This window comes from Salvelinus fontinalis, chromosome 25 (assembly GCF_029448725.1).
Source record: "Salvelinus fontinalis isolate EN_2023a chromosome 25, ASM2944872v1, whole genome shotgun sequence".
NCBI lineage: Eukaryota > Metazoa > Chordata > Actinopteri > Salmoniformes > Salmonidae > Salvelinus > Salvelinus fontinalis.
The window spans coordinates 27,160,545-27,180,239 of NC_074689.1; the positions used below are offsets into that span (position 1 = coordinate 27,160,545).

The following is a 19,695-nucleotide window of genomic DNA, read 5'->3' on the forward strand; positions in this document are numbered from 1 at the left end:
CTTCTCTCCAGGTCCAGGGCTATGGACTGGGACAGTAGGGACAGCGTCCTGGAAGTCAAACAGACAGGGTGCGAGAGAGGACCGTGCTACGCCCACCACAGTGAGCTCCAGCTCTACCAGGCAGACCTCCCCAGTACCACCCCCACAGACACAGACATCCCCCCCTCGTACAGCAGAGCTACAGGCCTTGACAGGGAGGGGGCCTCGTACACCAGGGCCACGGGCCTGGACAGTGAGGGGGCCTCGTACACCAGGGCCACGGGCCTGGTCAGGGAGGGGGACTCGTACAGCAGAGCTACAGGCTTGGTCAGGGAGGAACGGGCCTCATCCATTAGGGCCCATCATAAGAAGAGGTTGGTTGTGGTGACGCCTGACGAGAAGTCTGATTTTCTGTCGGGCGTCACGAGTGGCACGTTTCCCTCGCTCACCCACGAGCTGACGGCCAGCGATCTGCTACGCAATAGGTATTGTATTTTATCGCAGCTTGTCTTGCATTGCCAATTAAAATACGAATCTCTCAGCTATTAGAAAGCCCGACATCGAGATCCAGTCAAGGCTAAAGATTAGTTTGTTTGACAATTCTAAAGGATTTAGAATTTTTAGACCCTATCTCTCTTCCTCTCTCTCTCTCCCGGTCTCTCCCTCTCTCTTTCCCTCTCTCTCTCGTTCCCCCTCTCTCTCTTCCTCTCTCTCTCTGTCTTTCTCCCCCTCTTTCTCTCTCTCCATCTCCCTCTCTCTCTCTCTCTCTCTCTCTCTCTATCGCTCTCTCCACTCTCTCTCTCTCTCTCTCTCTCTCTCTCTCTCTCTCTCTCTCTCTCTCTCTCTCGCCCCCTCTCTCTCCCCCTCTCTCTCTCTCTCTTTCTCTCTATTGCTCTCTCCCCTCCCTCTCTCTCTCTCTCTCTCTCTCACCCCCTCTCCCCCCCTCTTTCTCCCCCCCCCCCTCTTTCTCTCTCTCCCCTCTCTCCATTAGGATGTTCTACGATGAGGAGTTGGAGGATTCAGAGCGTTTCTACGGCAATCAGCCGGCAGTGCTGCAGCTGCTCTATGCTCTGTACAACATGCTGGTGGCCCACTCAGAGATGGTGTGTTTCCTGGTCATCATCCTCAACCACATGATCTCAGCGTCCGTGGCCACGCTCGTCCTTCCCATCTTCATCTTCCTCTGGGCCATGCTGTCTGTCCCCAGGCCCAGCAAACGCTTCTGGATGACCGCTATCGTCTACACAGAGGTATTAACACACAGAAGCACATTATGAATAAATAATACTGGATAGTTACAGTTGAAGTTGGAAGTTTACATACACGTAGGTTGGAGTGATTAAAAGTCATTTTCAACCACTCCACACATTTCTTGTTAACAAACTATAGTTTTGGCAACTCGGTTAGTACATCTACTTTGTGCATGACACAAGTAACTTTTCCAACAATTGTTTACAGACAGATTATTTCACTTATAATTCACTGTATCACAATTCCAGTGGGTCAGAAGTTTACATACAGTAAGTTGACTGTGCCTTTAAACAGCTTAGACAATTCCAGAAAATTATGTCATGGCTTTAGAAACTTCTGATAGGCTAATTGACATCATTTGAGTCAATTGGAGGTATACCTGTGGATGTATTTCAAGGCCTACCTTTAAACTCAGTGCCTCTTTGCTTGACATCATGGGAAAATCAAAATAAATCAGCCAAGACAGAAAAACATTGTAGACCTCCACAAGTCTGGTTCATCCTTGGGAGCAATTTCTAAACGCTTGAAGGTACCACGTTCATCTGTACAAACAATAGTACGTAAGTATAAACACCATGGGACCGCGCAGCCGTCATACCGCTCAGGAACGAGACGCCTTCTGTCTCCTAGAGATGAACGTACTTTGGTGCGAAAAGTGCAAATCAATCCCAGAACAACAGCAAAGGACCTTGTGAAGATGCTGGAGGAAACAGGTCCAGAAGTTTCTATATCCACAGTAAAATGAGTCCTATATCAACATAACCTGAAAGGCCATTCAGCAAGGAAGAAGCCACTGCTCTAAAACCGCCATAAAAAACCCAGACCACGGTTTGCAACTGCACATGGGGACAAAGATCATACTTTTTGGAGAAATGTTCTCTGGTCTGATGAAACAAAAATAGAACTGTTTGGCCATAATGACCACCGTTATGTTTGGAGGAAAAAGGGGGAGGCTTGCAAGCCAAAGAATACCATCCCAGCCGTGACGCACGGGGGTGGCAGTATCATATTGTGGGGGTGCTTTGCTGCAGGAGGGACTGATGCACTTCACAAAATAGATGGCATCATGAGGGAGAAAAATTATGTGGATATATTAAAGCAACATCTCAAGACATCAGTCAGGAAGTTAAATGGGTCTTCCAAATGGACAATGACCCCAAGCCTACTTCCAAAGTTGTGTCAAAATGGCTTAAGGACAACAAAGTCAAGGTATTGGAGTGGCCATCACAAAGCTCTGACCTCAATCCTATAGAAAATTTGTGGGCAGAACTGAAAAAGTGTGTGCGAGCAAGGAGGCTTACAAACCTGACTCAGTTACACCAACTCTGTCAGGAGGAATGGGCCAAAATTCATCCAACATATTGTGGGAAGCTTGTGGAAGGCTTCTCGAAACGTTTGACCCAAGTTCAACAATTTAAAGGCAATACTACCAAATACTAATTGAGTGTATGTAAACTTCTGACCCACTGGGAATGTGATGAAAGAAATGAAAGCTGAAAAAAATCATTCTCTCTACTATTATTCTGACATTTGACATTCTTAAAATAAACTGGTGATCCTAACTGACCTAAGACTGGGAATTTGTCACTAATTGTGAAAAACTGAGTTTAAATGTATTTGCCTAAGGTTTTATGTAAACTTCCGACTTCAACTGTATTTTATAAAGCGGTTTTTATACAGAATATCAGTCGCTTTTAAAAAAAACTAAAGATACATTCAGGAAGCGTGCAGTTCATGGGAGATGGTCTTCCATAATGCAGTTCAGTACACGAGTAACTTGAGAGGAGGTGGCAGCGATGGTGCAGCCAGGGAGGGAGAAACATCCGTCAGACATCCTCAGGCAACACCAGTTCACTCCTCCTCTGTAGTTAGGCTGCAACTTCCACCACCGAAAGTGTAGCACCTGAGAGACCACCAGTCCTCGGCAGTAGTCAATAACAGCGTCCTACGAGGCGAGCCTCTGTCATCCTCTCACACCACAGTCCACATCCTTCCACAAACAGTGGCAGGTGGAATACAAAGCCGGTGTTGTGTTTATCAGGTGTTGATGCATCATTCAGTTTAGATTAGCCAGCCAACTAGTTGTAACTAAACAAGCCAAGTTAGACATTAGTCAGGCTCTCATCAATGTAAATCTGCCTTGACCCCTGGTCCTTTGCAGTTTTAAAAAGAGTGTTCACCCAAAATATTAAGGTGAACCATCCCTTTATGATTTCCATTTAATCGTTTTCATGAATGTATTTCAAATCAAATCAAATCACATTTTATTCGTCACATGCGCCGAATACCGAAACAACTGACCGTGAAATGTTTACTTACAAGCCCTTAACCAACAATGCAGTTCAAGAAATAGAGTTAAGAAAATATTTACTAAATAAACGAAAGTTTAAAAAATTATTAAAAAAGTAACACAATAAAACAACAATACCAAGGCTATAAACAAGGGGTACCGGTACCGAGTCAATGTTCCGGGGTACAGGTTAGTCGAGGTAATTTGTACAAGTAGGTAGGGGTAAAGTGACTATGCATAATAATAAACAGCGAGTAGCAGCAGTGCACAAAACAAAGGGGGGGGGGGGGGACTGTAAATGTAAATTGGAAATTGTCTAGATGGCCATTTGATTATTTGTTCAGCAGTCTTATGGCTTGGGGGTAGAAGCTGTTAAGGGGCATTTTGGACCTAGACTTGGCGCTCTGGTAACGCTTGCCGTGCGGTAGCAGAGAGAACAGTCTATGACTTGGATGACTGGAGTCTTTGACAATTTTTTGGCCACGCAGTCGTGGGTGAACAGGGAGTACAGGAGGTGACTAAGCACGCAACTCTGAGGGGCCCCAGTGTTGAGGAACAGTGTGGCAGATGTGTTGTTGCCTACCCTTACCACCTGGGGGCGACCAGTCAGGAAGTCCAGGAACCAGTTGCAGAGGGAGGTGTTTAGTCCTAGGGTCCTTAGCTTAGTGGTGAGCTTTGTGGGCACTCTGGTGTTAAACACTGAGCTGTAGTCAATGAACAGCATTCTCACATAGGTGTTCATTTTGTCCAGGTGAGAAAAGGGCAGTGTGGAGTGCGATTGCAATTGCGCCATCTGTGGATCTGTTGGGGCGGTATGTGAATTGGAGTGAGTCTAGGGTGTCCGGGATGAGGGTGTTGATGTGAGTCATGACCAGCCTTTCAAAGCACTTCATGGCATTCGACTACGGGGCGAAAGTAATTTAGGCAGGTTACCTTCGCTTTCTTGGGCATAGGGACTATGGTGGTCTGCTTGAAACATGTAGGTATTACAGACTGGGTCAGGGAGAGGTTGAAAATGTCAGTGAAGACACTTGCCAGTTGGTCCGCACATGCTCTGAGTACACGTCCCGGTAATCCGTCTGGCCCTTTTGGAGTTCGTAATAGTTTGGAAGACCTGCCACATCCGACGAATGTCAGAGCCGGTGTAGTAGGATTCAATCTTAGTCCTGTATTGATGCTTTGCCCTTTTTTCTTTGTCCAGCTATGAAAATTGAAGTTTTTGTTAAAACATGTGTGGAAATAATACTCTGTTACTGTACTCAATAATTAATTGTGTTGATAGACAATGTTGCTATTTCTTGATTTTATCACTCAGGCAGCTGCTAAATGTTTTTGAATGTTTTTCCCCTTCTCTCTGTACCACCAGGTCACCATTGTGATCAAGTACTTCTTCCAGTTTGGTTTCTTCCCCTTCAACCAGAACATTGAGCTGGACAAGTCCAAACCCTTCCATCCTCCCAACATCATTGGTGTGGAGAAGAGGGAGGGATACGTGAACTATGATCTGGTTCAGCTGCTAGCTCTGTTCTTCCACCGATCTATTCTCAAGGTGCCCACTAAGTCTTACTAGGTGTGATGCCTATTAGCTACAGTACATGGTTATTCCTTTAAAGGGATAGTTAACTTTTTTCAAAAAATAAGTAAAAAAAAAAAAGTGTACTGCACCTTTAACTATGTTGTTAATTCTGACTTGTTACCTGTATTGATACACAGTTATATTTAGCACACTGAATGGCTTAACCATCCTATTCCTTGGTCTTGACCTCCAGTGTCATGGGCTGTGGGATGAGGACAACCCCAGGGGAGGAGGGGGGGAAACCCCCAAGCAGCATCACCATGAGAGGGAGAAGAGGACCCGCTCCAGGTCAGTGGAGAAGCAGGCTGCGGAGGGAAGCAGCTCCCTGCTGGAGTCGGTCCGCACCCGCATCCCCCGAAAATTCCACTCCATGTCCACCTCCACCTCGCTGCGCCGCAAGAGCTCCAGCGCCGCCTCCCACCTTTCCCAGCACACCGTGCGCTCCGCCCACTCCAAAGGAGGTGAGGTCACAAGTCTGTAGAGTAACTCCCTTATTGGGCTTAGATATGTTTGGGAGAAATATCTAGGCTTTTCATTATGAACCAACACAATATCATCTGTGAGCCCTATGTCTTCCAAACCTCAACCTCCTGGTGACTCCACAGACAGTGTGAGCTCACGGCCCGGCCTGCGGAGAGGGCACAGCCTGCGGAGAGGGGACAGCCTGCGGAGAGGGGACAGTGTGCTGAGTGTCCAACAGAGGAGCAAGAAGGAGATGATCCTGGAGAAACTCAGAGAGCAGCTCATCAAAGCCAAGAGCTTCACTGTCAAAAAGTAGGTGTACTGACTTGAGATGCCTTATTACTGTTATTAGGCTACCATTCAGTCACTTTCCAGGATAATAAATTGTTTAATGTTGGCTGTAATGTAAATCTCTAAGCCTGATTTGATTTTGATGCATACACATTACAAGGTTCAGAAAAACGACATTAACCGTTCATAAAGGTATCTAGTTTATCTTGTTTACCTTGTTTACTGTAACAGATTCAACTCTCTAGAGACCGCAGGAGCGGTAGAGATACTCTTAATGATCAGTTATGAAAAGCCAACTGACATTTACTCCTGAGGTGTTGACTTGCTGCACCCTCGACAACTACTGTGATTATTATTATTTGACCATGCTGGTCATTTATGAACATTTGAACATCTTGGCCATGTTCTGTTATAATCTCCACCCCTCATAGCCTGGTTCCTCTCTAGGTTTCTTCCTAGGTTTTGGCCTTTCTAGGGATTTTTTCCTAGCCACCGTGCTTCTACACCTGCATTGCTTGCTGTTTGGGGTTTTAGGCTGGGTTTCTGTACAGCACTTTGAGATATCAGCTGATGTACGAAGGGCTATAGAAATACATTTTATTTGATTTGATCATTGTTTCTTTGCCTCTCTGTAGAACTCTAGAGATGTACATCCCCATCCGTCAGTTCTTCTACAACCTGATCCACCCAGAGTACAGTGCAGTGACAGACGTCTATGTGCTCATGTTCCTGGCCGACACTGTGGACTTTATCATCATCGTCTTTGGCTTCTGGGCATTTGGGGTAAGTTTGATATATGATATGTTAGTGCTAAAATTCTGGTATAAACTGTCATGGTCTTTGTGAGTGAAACCCAGTGTAATGAATTTCAATTGTCCCTGAATGGACAAGAACACTTTTGAACTTGAAACTTCCAAATGAATACCATAACATTTCCATAACATTTACTAACATAACAGTACTTCCTGTACCCCAAAAGAAACACTCTGCGGCGGCTGACATCACTTCCTCCCTGTCGGAGGACCAGGTTCCCGAAGCCTTCCTGGTGATGGTGCTGATCCAGTTTGGCACCATGATCATCGACCGAGCCCTCTACCTTCGCAAGACTGTCATGGGAAAAGTCATCTTCCAAGTCATCCTGGTGTTCGGCATCCACTTCTGGATGTTCTTCATCCTGCCTGGAGTCACAGAGAGGTATGAATGTGGAGAAATAACATGTATTTATTGAGTAATTTTAGTAATTTAGTCACAACCAGCTCCTTCTTTCTTTTAAATGCATATTTTAAATACTTACGAAATAGTTGCGTCATTAGTAAGTAAAGCATAATGTTTTACTTTGAAAATACACGCTAACATTATTTCCATATCAATCACTAGACGGTTCAGTCAGAACACAGTGGCCCAGCTGTGGTACTTCGTCAAGTGCATCTACTTTGGCCTGTCGGCCTATCAGATCCGCTGTGGCTACCCCACCCGCGTCCTGGGCAACTTCCTCACCAAGAGTTACAACTACCTCAATCTTTTCCTCTTCCAAGGGTGAGTGCTATTCAGGCCACTTATGACCACAATCACCAATTGAGAATACAATAATGAATGAATTTCTCCCGTATCAGCAGTGTTGGGAGTAATGCTTTACAAAAATAATGCGTTAGGTAAACGGATTGACTAATTAGTAAACGGATTGACCAATTACCCCGTTTTTACTTTTAAAAACGGGGTAATATAAATATAGTTACTTTGTCAAGTAACGCTTGTGAATCATATCTCTTTATTTTTTTTAACCCCTTTTTCATGGTATCCAATTGGTAATAGTTACAGTCTTGTCTCATCGCTGCAACTCCCGTACGGACTCGGGAGAGGCAAAGGTCAAGAGCCATGCGTCCTCCGAAACACAACCCAACCTAGCCACACTGCACATCCAACCCAGAAGCCAGCCGCACCAATGTGTCAGAGGAAACCTGGCAACCTGGTACACCTGGCAACCTGGTCAGCATGCACTGCACCCAGCCCGCCACAGGAGTCACTAGTGCGCGATGAGACAAGGATATCCATGCCGGCCAAACCCTCCCTAACCCGGACGACGCTGAGCCAATTGTGCGTCGCCCCATGGACCTCCCGGGTTGCGGCCGGCTGTGGCAGAGCCTGGGCTCGAACCCAGAATCTCTGGTGGCACAGCTAGCACTGTGATGCAGTGCCTTAGATCACTGCGCCACCGTGTGAATCATATCTCTACTGGGCGTATGTTTCCATGATCCGATCTCGACTTGTTTCCTAATTTTGTTCTCGAGTTAGCGGATACAGGCCATTTGTCCATAGAAATGTCCATAGAAATGTAAAGAAGGTCCACATCTTTGCCATTGATCGCTTCTATAATAGCAAAGCGCATAGACGGCTTCAACATCTAGTGGCAAGTGTGCCCTCTATACATCTCTGGCTCTGCGACATGCGGTCTAACCAGAACTGGTGGCTCGAGAGGTATAGATATTTAGCTTACAGTATATATGACTAATTAAGCAGCCCATGTGATAGTGTAGCACTTGTAGACTAGTACAGGAAATCATCGCCACAGATGAAAGGAGAAACTAGTGATCAAACCTGAGATAGTAAGTAGCCTGTCTATGGTAGAGCCCGTTCAGCTTGCCTTGCTCCCTCCGACAGTCAAACAGTGAGATTTAGAGATTCATTTCATGAAAGTAATGCAAAGTAATGTAACGAGTGATATAACGTGTTACTTTCTATGCAAAGTAACATTTCTAAAGTAACTTTTTGTTAAATGTAACAAGTAATAAATAATGTTTTACTTTTCCAAGTATCTAATCCCAACACTGCTCATCAGTGACGGCACATGCAACAAATGGCTGCCTGGCTGCCTGGTTCATTACTATTGCCATAACGTTGCCCTATTGTTGCCCTAACGCTGCCCTAACATTGCTCTAACGTTGTCCTTGTTCCCAGGTTCCGCCTGGTCCCATTCCTGACGGAGCTGCGAGCGGTGATGGACTGGGTGTGGACGGACACCACCCTCAGCCTGTCCAGCTGGATCTGTGTAGAGGACATCTACGCCCACATCTTTGTCCTCAAGTGCTGGAGGATGTCAGAGAAGGTGAGGGACCATGGGCCTGCTGTGTTAGTTCTCCTCTAGGAGCTCCCTATCAATATCTGAATGATGCTTAGAGTGGAATAAGATAGTATGTTGTCAAAGAGGCTGTGTCGAAATGAGATACAGCAGATTTATGCAGGACAATCCTCACACGGGGCACCAATTACGTAGGTTCGCACAAAAGTTTTAAAACATTTATAGAAACTGTAACGAAAGTCGATTGTTTATTTCCCCAAAATATTTTTTATATTCCTTTATGTGTGTTGTTTGCCAGAGGTACCCCCAGCCTCGCGGGCAGAAGAAGAAGAAGGTGGTGAAGTATGGGATGGGAGGTTTGATCGTCATGCTTCTTATCTGCATTGTTTGGTTCCCGCTGCTCTTCATGTCACTGGTCAAGTCAGTGGCCGGGGTGGTCAACAAACCTCTGGACGTGTCGGTCACCATCACCCTGGGAGGCTTTCAGGTAGCGCCACTCATGTTGACCGCAGTCATATATAGAGAGACAGTTCGGCCGCCATTTTTCACACTGGGCGCAATGTTAGCATATGTTGGTAGAAACATCAGTCCAAATGCTATCTATAGCTCTGGGATTGAAGGTGTGTAGATGTTTTTATTTATTTTTTATTTTTTTAACTTACATTTATATCTATTTTAATATTATAACGTTGGTATCCCTTCCTTCAGCCCATTTTCACTATGAGTGCCCAGCAAAATCAACTGAAGGACATTAGCAAAGCAGATTTTGCAGACTTCATGAATTCATACAACTACATTCCGGTAAGAAGACCACCCATTTTACAGCTTGCTTTCTAAATCATAATTTTAAGCCATACAATACAACAAATATTTCAGATATTTCTCAGGATTTCCAAATATCGTGTGATGATATAGGTTTGACTGCTATTACATTCTGGTTTGAATATATTACTGTGTATTGAATTAATGTGTATTACTATAACAAAGACCTGTCTTGCCCCACTCACACGGGACTTTGTGCATCTAAGTGTTCTACAGTATGTTTGAGTAGTTGTAATATTTCAATACTTCTATCAATGTAGTCAGCGATGCAGTTCCTGGAGGCCTACACGTCAGCGGACGTGGCTGTGGCGGAGCTGGAGGGCAGTTCCAACTCCCTGTGGACCATAAGCCCCCCCAGCAGGAAGAACCTGATGGACGTTCTCAGCAAGGAGGAATACTTCCCTGTCACCATGTCCTGGACCATCCAGAGGTAAGAGTGACACGGCACCAGGGGAAGAAAACAGACTGAAACAGGGAAGGACAACATGGAAATGCCCAATAAGATACGTTCATTTCCGTTGCACGCTGCACTCAACCAGGACATAGAGAAACAAATCAATACTCGACTGCACACATGGAAACACACTCACTTACAATCTGAGAGAGAACCAAATCTAAACTCACACACTTATTACAAACTCAAAAGTCTTGCACAACTCAACATTCAACACTTCGTACAGAGCGGGTGGGAGACAAGGATGGAGGGAGTCAATATATTTGTTTCTTGCTTCCATTTTGAATGGATGAATTAGTTCCGCTCTAGGGTGTCTGTGTTGTTAGAGATTTGTGTGAACTTGATAAAATGACATAGTTGTGTAGATACACATAGGTTACATAGTACTTTAGAGCCGTAAAATATCTGTTGAGATACCTGTCCATTTGCAATGTCTGTGAGCCGGAAAATAACACATTTACGAGTTCACAAAGTAATGTGTGTGGGAAAGAATGTGTGGTGTACCATTTGTGACCACAATGTACTGTGTGCAATTGCGATTTTTCTCTCTTCGACAGGAATCTCAGTCTTGGAGCCAAAGCTGAAGTTGCAACAGATAAACATATAACATACCTTGATATGACAACGCGACAAGAGTTAATAGATCTGCTGAATGGGACCAGAAACCAGGCTGTGTAAGTAGACTTCACTAAGGAACACGGACTACAACTTTTGAGGCTTAATTAAGCCTTCATAAACCCTTTATAAGGCCTTTATAAATGGTTCATAAATCATTCCTTATTAAATGGCATGCTATATAATGTATACAACCACTTGACAGGGTGAGGTAGGCTACTTTATAAATATAATTCGTTACAGTTAGCACATTTTTTTGTCGGTAATGTAACTTTTGTATTACCCAAACTAAGTAATGTAATCTGATTACTTTCAGTTACTTCTGGATTACTTTCCCCTTAAGATGCAATAGAAGATGACAAAAAGGATCCAGCAAAATGCATTTGGTGTGTCATCATAGTGGTCTCTGATTGGTGGTCACCATTTGGTGTGTCATCATAGTGGTCTCTGATTGGTGGTCATTATTTGGTGTGTCATCATAGTGGTCTCTGATTGGTGGTCATCATTTGGTGTGTCATCATAGTGGTCTCTGACTTGTGTTCAGACTCACTTAGATGGAACAAATTTAAACGTGCGCCTTTTTTCAATGCTGAATTTAATGTCATTGAGAAAATAAAAAGGTGTCAATGTATTTTTTTGCAAACATCCTTTCTGAACTCAAAAGTAATCTAAGATGTAATCATGTGGTTATTCAAATTTGTCTGTAATCTGATTACAATATTTTTGCTAGTAACATAACTGATTACAGGTACTTGTTTTTTGTAATCAGATTCAATGTAATTAGTTACTCCCCAACCATGTCAATGCACTATGGACATATTTATTTTAGGTCTCTTTCTCCCCTCTCTTCTCCAGGGTGATAGAACAAGTCTTCCCATGCTTCCTCAGAGCTCCCAGTGACTCCAATGCCAAACCTATAGAACAACTCTATAAAGGTAATGCCTCTATAAAGGTAATGCCTCTAGAAAGGTAATTTGGGGTGGCAGGTAGCCTAGTGGTTAGAGCGTTCGGCCAGTAACCAAAAGGTTGCTAGATTGAATCCCTGAGCTGACAAGGTAAAAATCGGTTGTTCTGCTGCTGAACAAGGCAGTGTTCCTAGGCTGTCATTGTAAATAATAATTTGTTCTTAACTGACTTGCCTAGTTAAATAAAGGTTAACACTTCTACATTTCTTATTTTGACACTGTTTCGAACTGAAGCATCCCCCTTTTATTACTGACTGCTGATGTAGCATTAACGATATTATCTCCCTTTCAGACAAAAGCTACAAGAACATCCTGCTAGCCCTGGGGAGAACCCACAACAGCAGTGGAGAGATCCAGGAGTGGTGGATTGTGGACCAGCCGTCGGCAGGACAGATCCAGATGAGGGGTGCGGCGGTTGGGAAGACGAGAGAGGCGGGCCTCCAGCTGTACGTGTTCAGTGACAAAGTCAGCCCGCCCAGTCTGGGCTTCCTGGCAGGATATGGGTGAGTGGAGGATATCTGACAGTGTGACTTGGGTTGTTTTCAGTCAGGCACACCTTAGTAAAACGTTAAGCAGCGAAACATGAAAATTAGCATTTCTTGTTTAAGGTCAGGCAGTACCACCTTGTTTCAAGATATTGTTTTGTGCCTACTGGACACAACCCTGGTCTTGCTTTCTAAAAGGGATCCTGCATTTATAGTGCTTTATGACTAGTTATAAGCACGTATGAGCCTTTATAATGTATAATTACAAGGCTTATAATGTGTTACGTCGCTCACCGACAGGATCATGGGTCTCTACGCCTCGGTGGTGCTCGTCATCGGAAAGTTTGTGCGCGAGTTCTTCAGCGGCATCTCGCACTCCATCATGTTCGAGGAGCTGCCCGTCGTGGACCGCATCTTGAAGCTGTGTACCGACATCTTCCTGGTTAGAGAGACGGGCGAGCTGGAGCTGGAGGAAGACCTGTATGCCAAGCTCATCTTCTTGTACCGATCACCAGAGACGATGATCAAGTGGACCAGGGACCAGAAAACTAAGTGAGATCAAGTCTCAGAATGAGATTTCTTTTAAAAAGCACAATCCGGCAGGAAGTTCCAAGCTAGCTTGTTGCGCTCCCTGTCTTTTGGTGTGACTGTGATAAGAACCATCTCCATATCGAGCCTACAGTGAAACAATGTGACCTACACATGAAAGGTGACTGCAGAAGCAGTTTTTTGTTTGTACTTTTTTAGTGCATCTCTGAAGATTTGCAGCCATCAGTCAGTCAGTGTGTTAGAGATGACAGACAGATGTCTGGCCTTTTTCCTATTGGGAACCATGAACCATGGGTTGTGCAATATACTGTCCAGATAGCTGGCTGTAAACTTGAACCGACATGTTATCTTGAGCTACACGGAAGATAGGGGGGCAACGACAGAGACACTAGCCACTTGTATTCTCCAAGATATTTTCCCTTACAGTAGCCTACTGGAGGTGCTTTGACTTTTCCAGCAAGACAACAGCGAGAGGTTGTGACATGGAAAACAAGTTAAGATACTTTGTTGCCGTTATGTTGATGTTTCTACAGAGTAATCAATAGAGCTGTCATTCTCAGGAAATGTATATCATCTCACCAGAACGGGAATACGTTTTTATTTTTTACCTGTAGGACACCTAGGAGAAACAGTGATGATGTGATGAACACTGAGTATTTCTATCATATTATGGAGTATGTTCATGGAACCCCTATGAAGACCTGTGATTTGAGAATAGGAGGGCATCAATACAGCCATTCTTTTTTAAGCTTGTAACCTGTATTGCTTGAAAACCCCTTTTTTTTTTTTTTTTTTTTACATTGTTAGTGTTAAGTTCATACGGTCAACCAAAATGTGATCAAGGCCATCAAATCCATGCAATACAAGGTGTAAGTGAATAGATTGTTTTCTTGTCATGAGAAAGAAGATGCATAATGTCTGTGCACCTCCACAGTGTAAGGAATCCAGTTTGTGGTGTTATTGTGGTTCAGCGACCTGAACATAAAGCACATGTTTGAAAGCTGCCGTGCTGCCATTTTATTCCATTCGGACTTGATTCAGTAAAAACACAAGAGGGCATGCCACAAACATCCAGCCTGCATGCTCCACAATACTTGACACACATTTTAAGATTAGTTGTAAACAGGAGTCATCATTTCTATCTTTCAGTTGGTTAAAAAGCATAACCATATGAAAACTAGAAAGGCATTCTGAAATCCTGACGAAACAAAAAAATAAATCACTTTATACCAAATTACCCACTATATTATTTTCTCAACATTCATTTGATTCCATATATGAGTGTAGCCTTCACACAGACAATAGCAACTGAAATAGCTGTTTTAACACTTTATACTATAGAAATTCAAAAAGGGATTCATCCACCCCTTTACACATCAATCATTGAGGCACAGCATTTTTAGATTGTAAGTTAAATGTTCAAATCAATATTTTCACAATGTGTATCTTGTTGCATACGGTTGTAGATTTAAAGATAAAAAAAACATCCACTGAGGCAAATACAACAAAAGCAATCTAATATTTTATATCACTTTAAATGCAGCAAAATAAACAATATTTTACAATCACAGTAAACCCAAAAAGGGACAAATAATATATATTCAAATGATTGAGTAGCTTATGATTATTTTCCACACTGACGTTACCATGCTTATGTTATTGTTCTGAGCATAACTCGTTATGCTTGTATGGTCCGAGTGCCTGCAGTTGTTGCTTGGATTCTGGAGATGGGAGGGTAAGTTCACAACCCCCTGACATGCTCAGAACGGAAGGACAGGCTGTGGAAGATTCAGACTCCCCTCCTAACAGGCAACAGGAAGTGTTCTGGTCCAGACATGAAGTCCAGGTTCTGTGGCTAACATAGCCCACCGGCATAATCATCCTCGTCAGCCTCTCCGGCACCTGCTCCTCCTTCCCCAGCATCGGCAGCTGGCGACTTCTTCTTCTTACCACCCCCTGGAACCCTCAGGCTGATGGACAACTTGGCATACTGCAAGACCATTGGCACCTTGTTCAGGTTAAGGCAAGGTAGTGGTCTCTACAGTATATGTTTCTCAGAAGAGTGTATTCCAAATCTCTCCTTGAGTACCCCCCCCAGCCAGTTCCATGTTTTTGCTGATTCAACTAACTAATGAATCAGAAAACCCTTGGTTGGTTTGAATCAGGTGTGTGTGTCTCTTTCAGAAATAGATCAGGAGAGGTTTGGGAAACATAATTCTTGAGTATTACGATAATTGAAAAGATAAATCATACAAAACAACAAGGAAGCAGGGTGACGCAGGTTAAAAAACAGTTGGACTGCTATTGTGTCTATTAATAAACTACTTCTCTGACTTTGGATTACTCAGCCTAGCCTGGAAATGCATCTATGGGGTGGCTAGGGAGAGAGGTTTCATATAGAAAGGACAGCTCATGATCCCATACCTTTTAAAGTCCTTAAATGGGATCAAGAAAGACAGTAAAGAGGGGTGTATTCATTAATCGGATTCTGCTGCAAAACGTTTTGCAATGGAAACAGTTTAGTCCAACAAGTGTTTCTATTCGACAAATTCTGGAAGGTCCCACTACCTCCCTGTTTCATTGCATTTTCTTCCTAGAGTAAACAGTTTTTGTTGCAAAACATTTTGTAACAGACTAAATGTTTTTCAACAGAATCCGCCTAATAAATACACCCCTGAACACCAATTTTAAACGTAGACACTCAAACGTGATGACATGCTTGGAAATAAACGTTGGTTACATAGTAGGCTCTAGGCACCACACTCACATCATTGTCCATATACTTGAATAAGGGCGAGTTACAGACACGGTGCACTTGGTCCTCATCCTGCTCGTCGTAGCCCTGCAAGAGTTGCTCCAAGGCAATACAGTCCTCGCTCCCACTGAAGCCTGGCAGACTAGGAGTAATGGTTAGAATGATTAGTCAAACATAACAGTCATAACAATTACTTTCCTATTTTGTCTTTAATTATAAACTAGGTGGTTCGAGCCATGAATGCTAATTGGCTGACAGCCATTGTATATCAGACCGTATAACATGGCTATGACAAAACATGTATTTTTACTGATCTAATTACATTGATAACCAGTTTATAATAGCAATAAGACACCTCAGGGGTTTGTGGCATATGACCAATATACCACGGCTAAGAGCTGTATCCTGGCACTCCACCTTTCATCATTCCACCTTTCGTCATATATTGGCCTTATTGCTTAATTAGAAAGTATAGCTCCCGAGTGCCACAGTGGTCTCAGGACACTACAGTCCCTGGTTCGAATCCAGGCCGTATCACATCTGGCGCACAATTGGCCTAGCATCGTCCGGGGTAGGCCGTCATTGTAAATAAGAATTTGTTCTTAACTGACTTGCCTAGTTAAATAAAAGGTAAAAAATAAATGTAAAAAAGTGAAGTCAGTACCTGTAACTCTCTCGGACACATTTATCTGCTGCTACGAAGTCATTTCTGTGAAGGTGGACTAGCACTTGGGCACTGGTTTTCTGGAGATAAGCAAATACACAGGCAACAATTTGGTTTCAACACACAGTCAATTTTCTTTATCAGGTTAATTAAGTTAAACGCACCTTAAAGCATGTTGGGTAATTCTCTATTTCTTTATACATGTTCTTCTCCTTCTGAATCGACACTGCTGCTTCATCAAGCCTGATGGACAAAAACACAGTTAGCGGGTAGGGAATGAGTAGGACAGGTAGAAAAATCTGTAAAGCAAGTGAGAATTTACTTGTGTTGCCTGACGAGCAGTCTTGATGATTTCCCCAGCATCTCTACAGCTTGACGTAGACGGTCCTCGTTCTGCAGAAATATGCATTCACCATATCAATACTCCCTCAATTGATTTGATCACATTACCGTTACAACATTATAATGTATTCGATATAAAATAGGACTGTGTTAATATCGCCATGCAATAAGTGCCATGCAATAAGTGAGATCCCTACAAATGTGGCCCTGAACCGAGGTAGCGGCATGGAAGCAACACAATGATTTCTGGTCTTCTATCAAATATTGAACTCATATAGCTGTACCTCAAACACTGATGCAGCTTTCTGGTACAGATCCACTGCTTTTGCTAGATCCTGTGATTCGATTAGCCTACACAAAAAGGTACGCATTTAACTTTTTTTTTTAAAGCATCAAAACAAGGAATAAAAACAAGTATCAGCATCATCAATATGTTTAGTGACATGCCAATGATGTCAGGGAATTAATTTCTAGAGCCCATCTATGATGATCAATATTGGCTGCGTACTTTCCAGCTCTGTCGAGGGCCAAGGCTGCAGTGTCCGGTGTGCCGTTCTCTACATACATCATGCTTGCTCTCTCAATGTACTGGATAGCCTCTGGTATCCTCTGCATGTCCTGGAGAGAAACACATGTCTGTCAATGATTAGCTTCAGTAAGTAGTTAATAGTAAAACTAAAACAGTAGTCATGTGTCAAATGTCTGACTAACAACAATGGCATTAATCCTGAAGTGGGCAACAAAGAGTTAAAACTATGGAATAAAAATAACAGCAAATTTGATCCGACGCCTGATAACAATGTATGAGTGTAGATACTGTTTATCACATTAACACTAACCTTAAGCATCATACCAGCTGCTTCAAGTGCTCTGCAACAGAAATGTCTCCTTAGCAACATCCAATACAGACAAAAGTAGACCAACCAGTGTCTATTGTACATCATCTGGATTCTATGAATAGCATTACATGAGACAGATCTTTCATACTCACTTGGCAGCATGGAATAGTCTGAACATTTAGTTAAGTTAAAGAAAACATTGATGTTTATATGAGATTTGGAGTCAATATTGTTCAAATGTAGCATATAAAATCCCTACATTAACTGTCAAACAACTCTGTGAAAGTAGTCTCCCTAGGCAGACGGGTTGCCACCCACATTAACAATGCCCTAGGTCTGCGATTTACAAGACTACTGCGAAAGCATTCATGGTCGTTAAAATTGTGTGATAAGCCTAGCCCGCTATAGGAAGTGAGCATTGAAAGGATACGTTTTGTTGTTGGTATGGGCTTCTGCCTCTTGCAGGTATGCCTCCTTCGCTTCTTCAAGCATCTTGGCATTTTTAAAGGCAACAGCTGGAAGAGAGGGAATGCTTCATTATGCATTTATAATTAAGAAATAAGGCCCGAGGGGGTGTGGTATATGGCCAATATACCACGGCTAAGGGCTGTTCTTATGTTCGACACAACGCAGAGAGCATGGACACACCCCGTAGCCGTAGTATATTAACCAGGGGCGCAACTTTCTCTGGGGACATGTCCCCCACACATTCTGAAATTGCATTTTTGTCCCCCCCAGTTTTATCATTGGAATGTGATACAAAACGAGGCAACGGTGTGCTTTAGGACCATGTGGACGCCTCCGAGTGGCCAGGTAGGCTATTTGGAATGTTTATCTGACTGGGTAAAAAGGTTTTATAATAAGAAGAATGATGCCCCCCCCCCACACTTCTAAAACCAAAGTTGCACCCCTAATATTAGCCATGTATCACAAACCCCTGAGATGCCTTATTGCTATTATAAACTGGTTGCCAACTTAATTAGAGCTGTAAAAAGAAATGTTTAGTCATACCTGTGGTATACCTCTGATATGCCATGGCTGTCAGCCAATCAGCATTCAGTGCTCAAACCACCCAGTTTAAAATAAATAGCTATGTCATTGGACAACTTGAGCAACATTAAGTGCAATCTAGCATCATAATACTGGCAGTGTGTTATTGCCCAACTAGCCAAGTAAAACTAAACTCCATGATGTACATCACATCAACAGAGTTGAGCGGAACATAAAATAAAGGTTTTATTCAAAAAAAACTTCAGCACCCAAAAAAAACTACCCACAATTGCACAGCACATTGTCACTGTAATTGCGGGCGATTTTTTGGATGATGAAATCTGTAGTTTTTATATTTTTTGTATAAAAACTTTATTTTATGTGATGTCGGAGCTCCAGTCAGCCCACACTAGTCACCGCTCAACTCTGTTGATGTGAAGTACATCGTGGAGTTTAGTTTTACTTGGCTAGTGCTCACCAGTCGTTGTAGTAGGGAACATGTTTTCAGGTGTATTGAATAATGTAATAAATAGCCTTTAATACAATACCTGCTTTTGAGTACTCTGATGCAGCACTGTCATAGTCAGGCTTCCATTTCATGAAACTAGTCCTTAAACTTTGGGGGGAAAGGCATTATATTCAGTGAAAACATAACACCAGTGTTGTCTCATATGGATTTACCATAGGGTTTAATACAGGTGTGGACGTCCTATTATGTATGCAGTGATACTGTCAGGAATAACTGCAGCGCAGGAAGACGCTAACGTTAGCCAGCCAGCTCAACTGGCTTCCAATCCTGTATAGAGTGGCTAGCTAGCTAGCTAAATAGCATATACTTAACTAGAAATACAATTTCCTTCCTACTTGTGTTGTAAATAAGTATATTTACAATATAAACTAGCTAATCCTATGGAACTGGCTACCTACTGAAATAAAATGCTCAAAAGCAATACAGCTAAATTGGCTAGCTAACGTCAGCTAGCTAGCAAGATTTCCTTACTATTTTTCAGCCTTGGCAATGTGGTCGTGCGCCTCGTTGATTTTCGCAGCCATCTGGTCCAAACTAGCTAACAATGTAATTCAAAGATGAGTATTAAACATACTACTAACTAAAATATAGTGAGATGTTGCTGTAGCTAGCTCTGGGTGCTAGCGTTACTGGTTTCAGGAGACTTTTTCGTCATCGGGGTTTGACTACGGAATCCCGTGAGTTGCCTATTCTTTATATAATGATACATGGCGACAAAGTGTTGCAATGTTGCAGCTACTGTGTACAAAAGGGGCAACAAT

The 19,695-nt window shown here is 43.0% G+C and overlaps 2 protein-coding genes across 2 annotated transcripts in view; one reads left to right on the top strand and one right to left on the bottom strand.

Moving 5' to 3' along the window:
• Window positions 1-13,815, top strand: part of LOC129823055 (piezo-type mechanosensitive ion channel component 2-like) — a 196,054-nt gene extending 182,239 nt beyond the window's left edge. The window contains exons 37-52 of the mRNA XM_055881739.1: window positions 1-464; window positions 971-1,229; window positions 4,887-5,069; window positions 5,290-5,557; window positions 5,702-5,870; window positions 6,485-6,632; window positions 6,829-7,043; window positions 7,227-7,385; window positions 8,805-8,952; window positions 9,224-9,412; window positions 9,634-9,726; window positions 10,008-10,177; window positions 10,759-10,875; window positions 11,672-11,751; window positions 12,074-12,284; window positions 12,567-13,815. The exon at window positions 1-464 is cut by the window's left edge and continues 166 nt beyond it. Of these exons, the coding sequence (XP_055737714.1) occupies window positions 1-464; window positions 971-1,229; window positions 4,887-5,069; window positions 5,290-5,557; window positions 5,702-5,870; window positions 6,485-6,632; window positions 6,829-7,043; window positions 7,227-7,385; window positions 8,805-8,952; window positions 9,224-9,412; window positions 9,634-9,726; window positions 10,008-10,177; window positions 10,759-10,875; window positions 11,672-11,751; window positions 12,074-12,284; window positions 12,567-12,822 (3,129 nt within the window). The 3' untranslated portion in view covers window positions 12,823-13,815. The remainder of the gene's footprint in view (window positions 465-970; window positions 1,230-4,886; window positions 5,070-5,289; window positions 5,558-5,701; window positions 5,871-6,484; window positions 6,633-6,828; window positions 7,044-7,226; window positions 7,386-8,804; window positions 8,953-9,223; window positions 9,413-9,633; window positions 9,727-10,007; window positions 10,178-10,758; window positions 10,876-11,671; window positions 11,752-12,073; window positions 12,285-12,566) is intronic.
• On the bottom strand, window positions 13,809-19,603 carry LOC129823052 (gamma-soluble NSF attachment protein-like). The gene is made up of 12 exons (XM_055881734.1): window positions 19,406-19,603; window positions 18,954-19,021; window positions 17,846-17,930; window positions 17,568-17,585; window positions 17,416-17,446; window positions 17,085-17,194; window positions 16,861-16,927; window positions 16,557-16,627; window positions 16,399-16,477; window positions 16,235-16,314; window positions 15,583-15,712; window positions 13,809-14,805 (listed from the first exon to the last, which is right to left on the bottom strand). The coding sequence occupies exons 1-12, from the start codon at window positions 19,456-19,458 to the stop codon at window positions 14,671-14,673; spliced, it is 927 nt and encodes a 308-aa protein (XP_055737709.1). The 5' UTR covers window positions 19,459-19,603; the 3' UTR covers window positions 13,809-14,670.
• Window positions 19,604-19,695: the final 92 nt, after the last annotated feature.

Coding starts and splice junctions, on each gene's coding strand:
- LOC129823052 (XM_055881734.1), bottom strand. CDS start 19,458: ATGGCTGCGAAAATCAACGAGGCGCACGACCACATTGCCAAGGCTGAA. Junction 16,628..16,860: donor AAGCTGCATCAGTGTTTGAG/GTACAGCTATAT, acceptor ATATTTCTGCAG/AACGAGGACCGTCTACGTCA. Junction 16,315..16,398: donor ATTACCCAACATGCTTTAAG/GTGCGTTTAACT, acceptor GCTTATCTCCAG/AAAACCAGTGCCCAAGTGCT.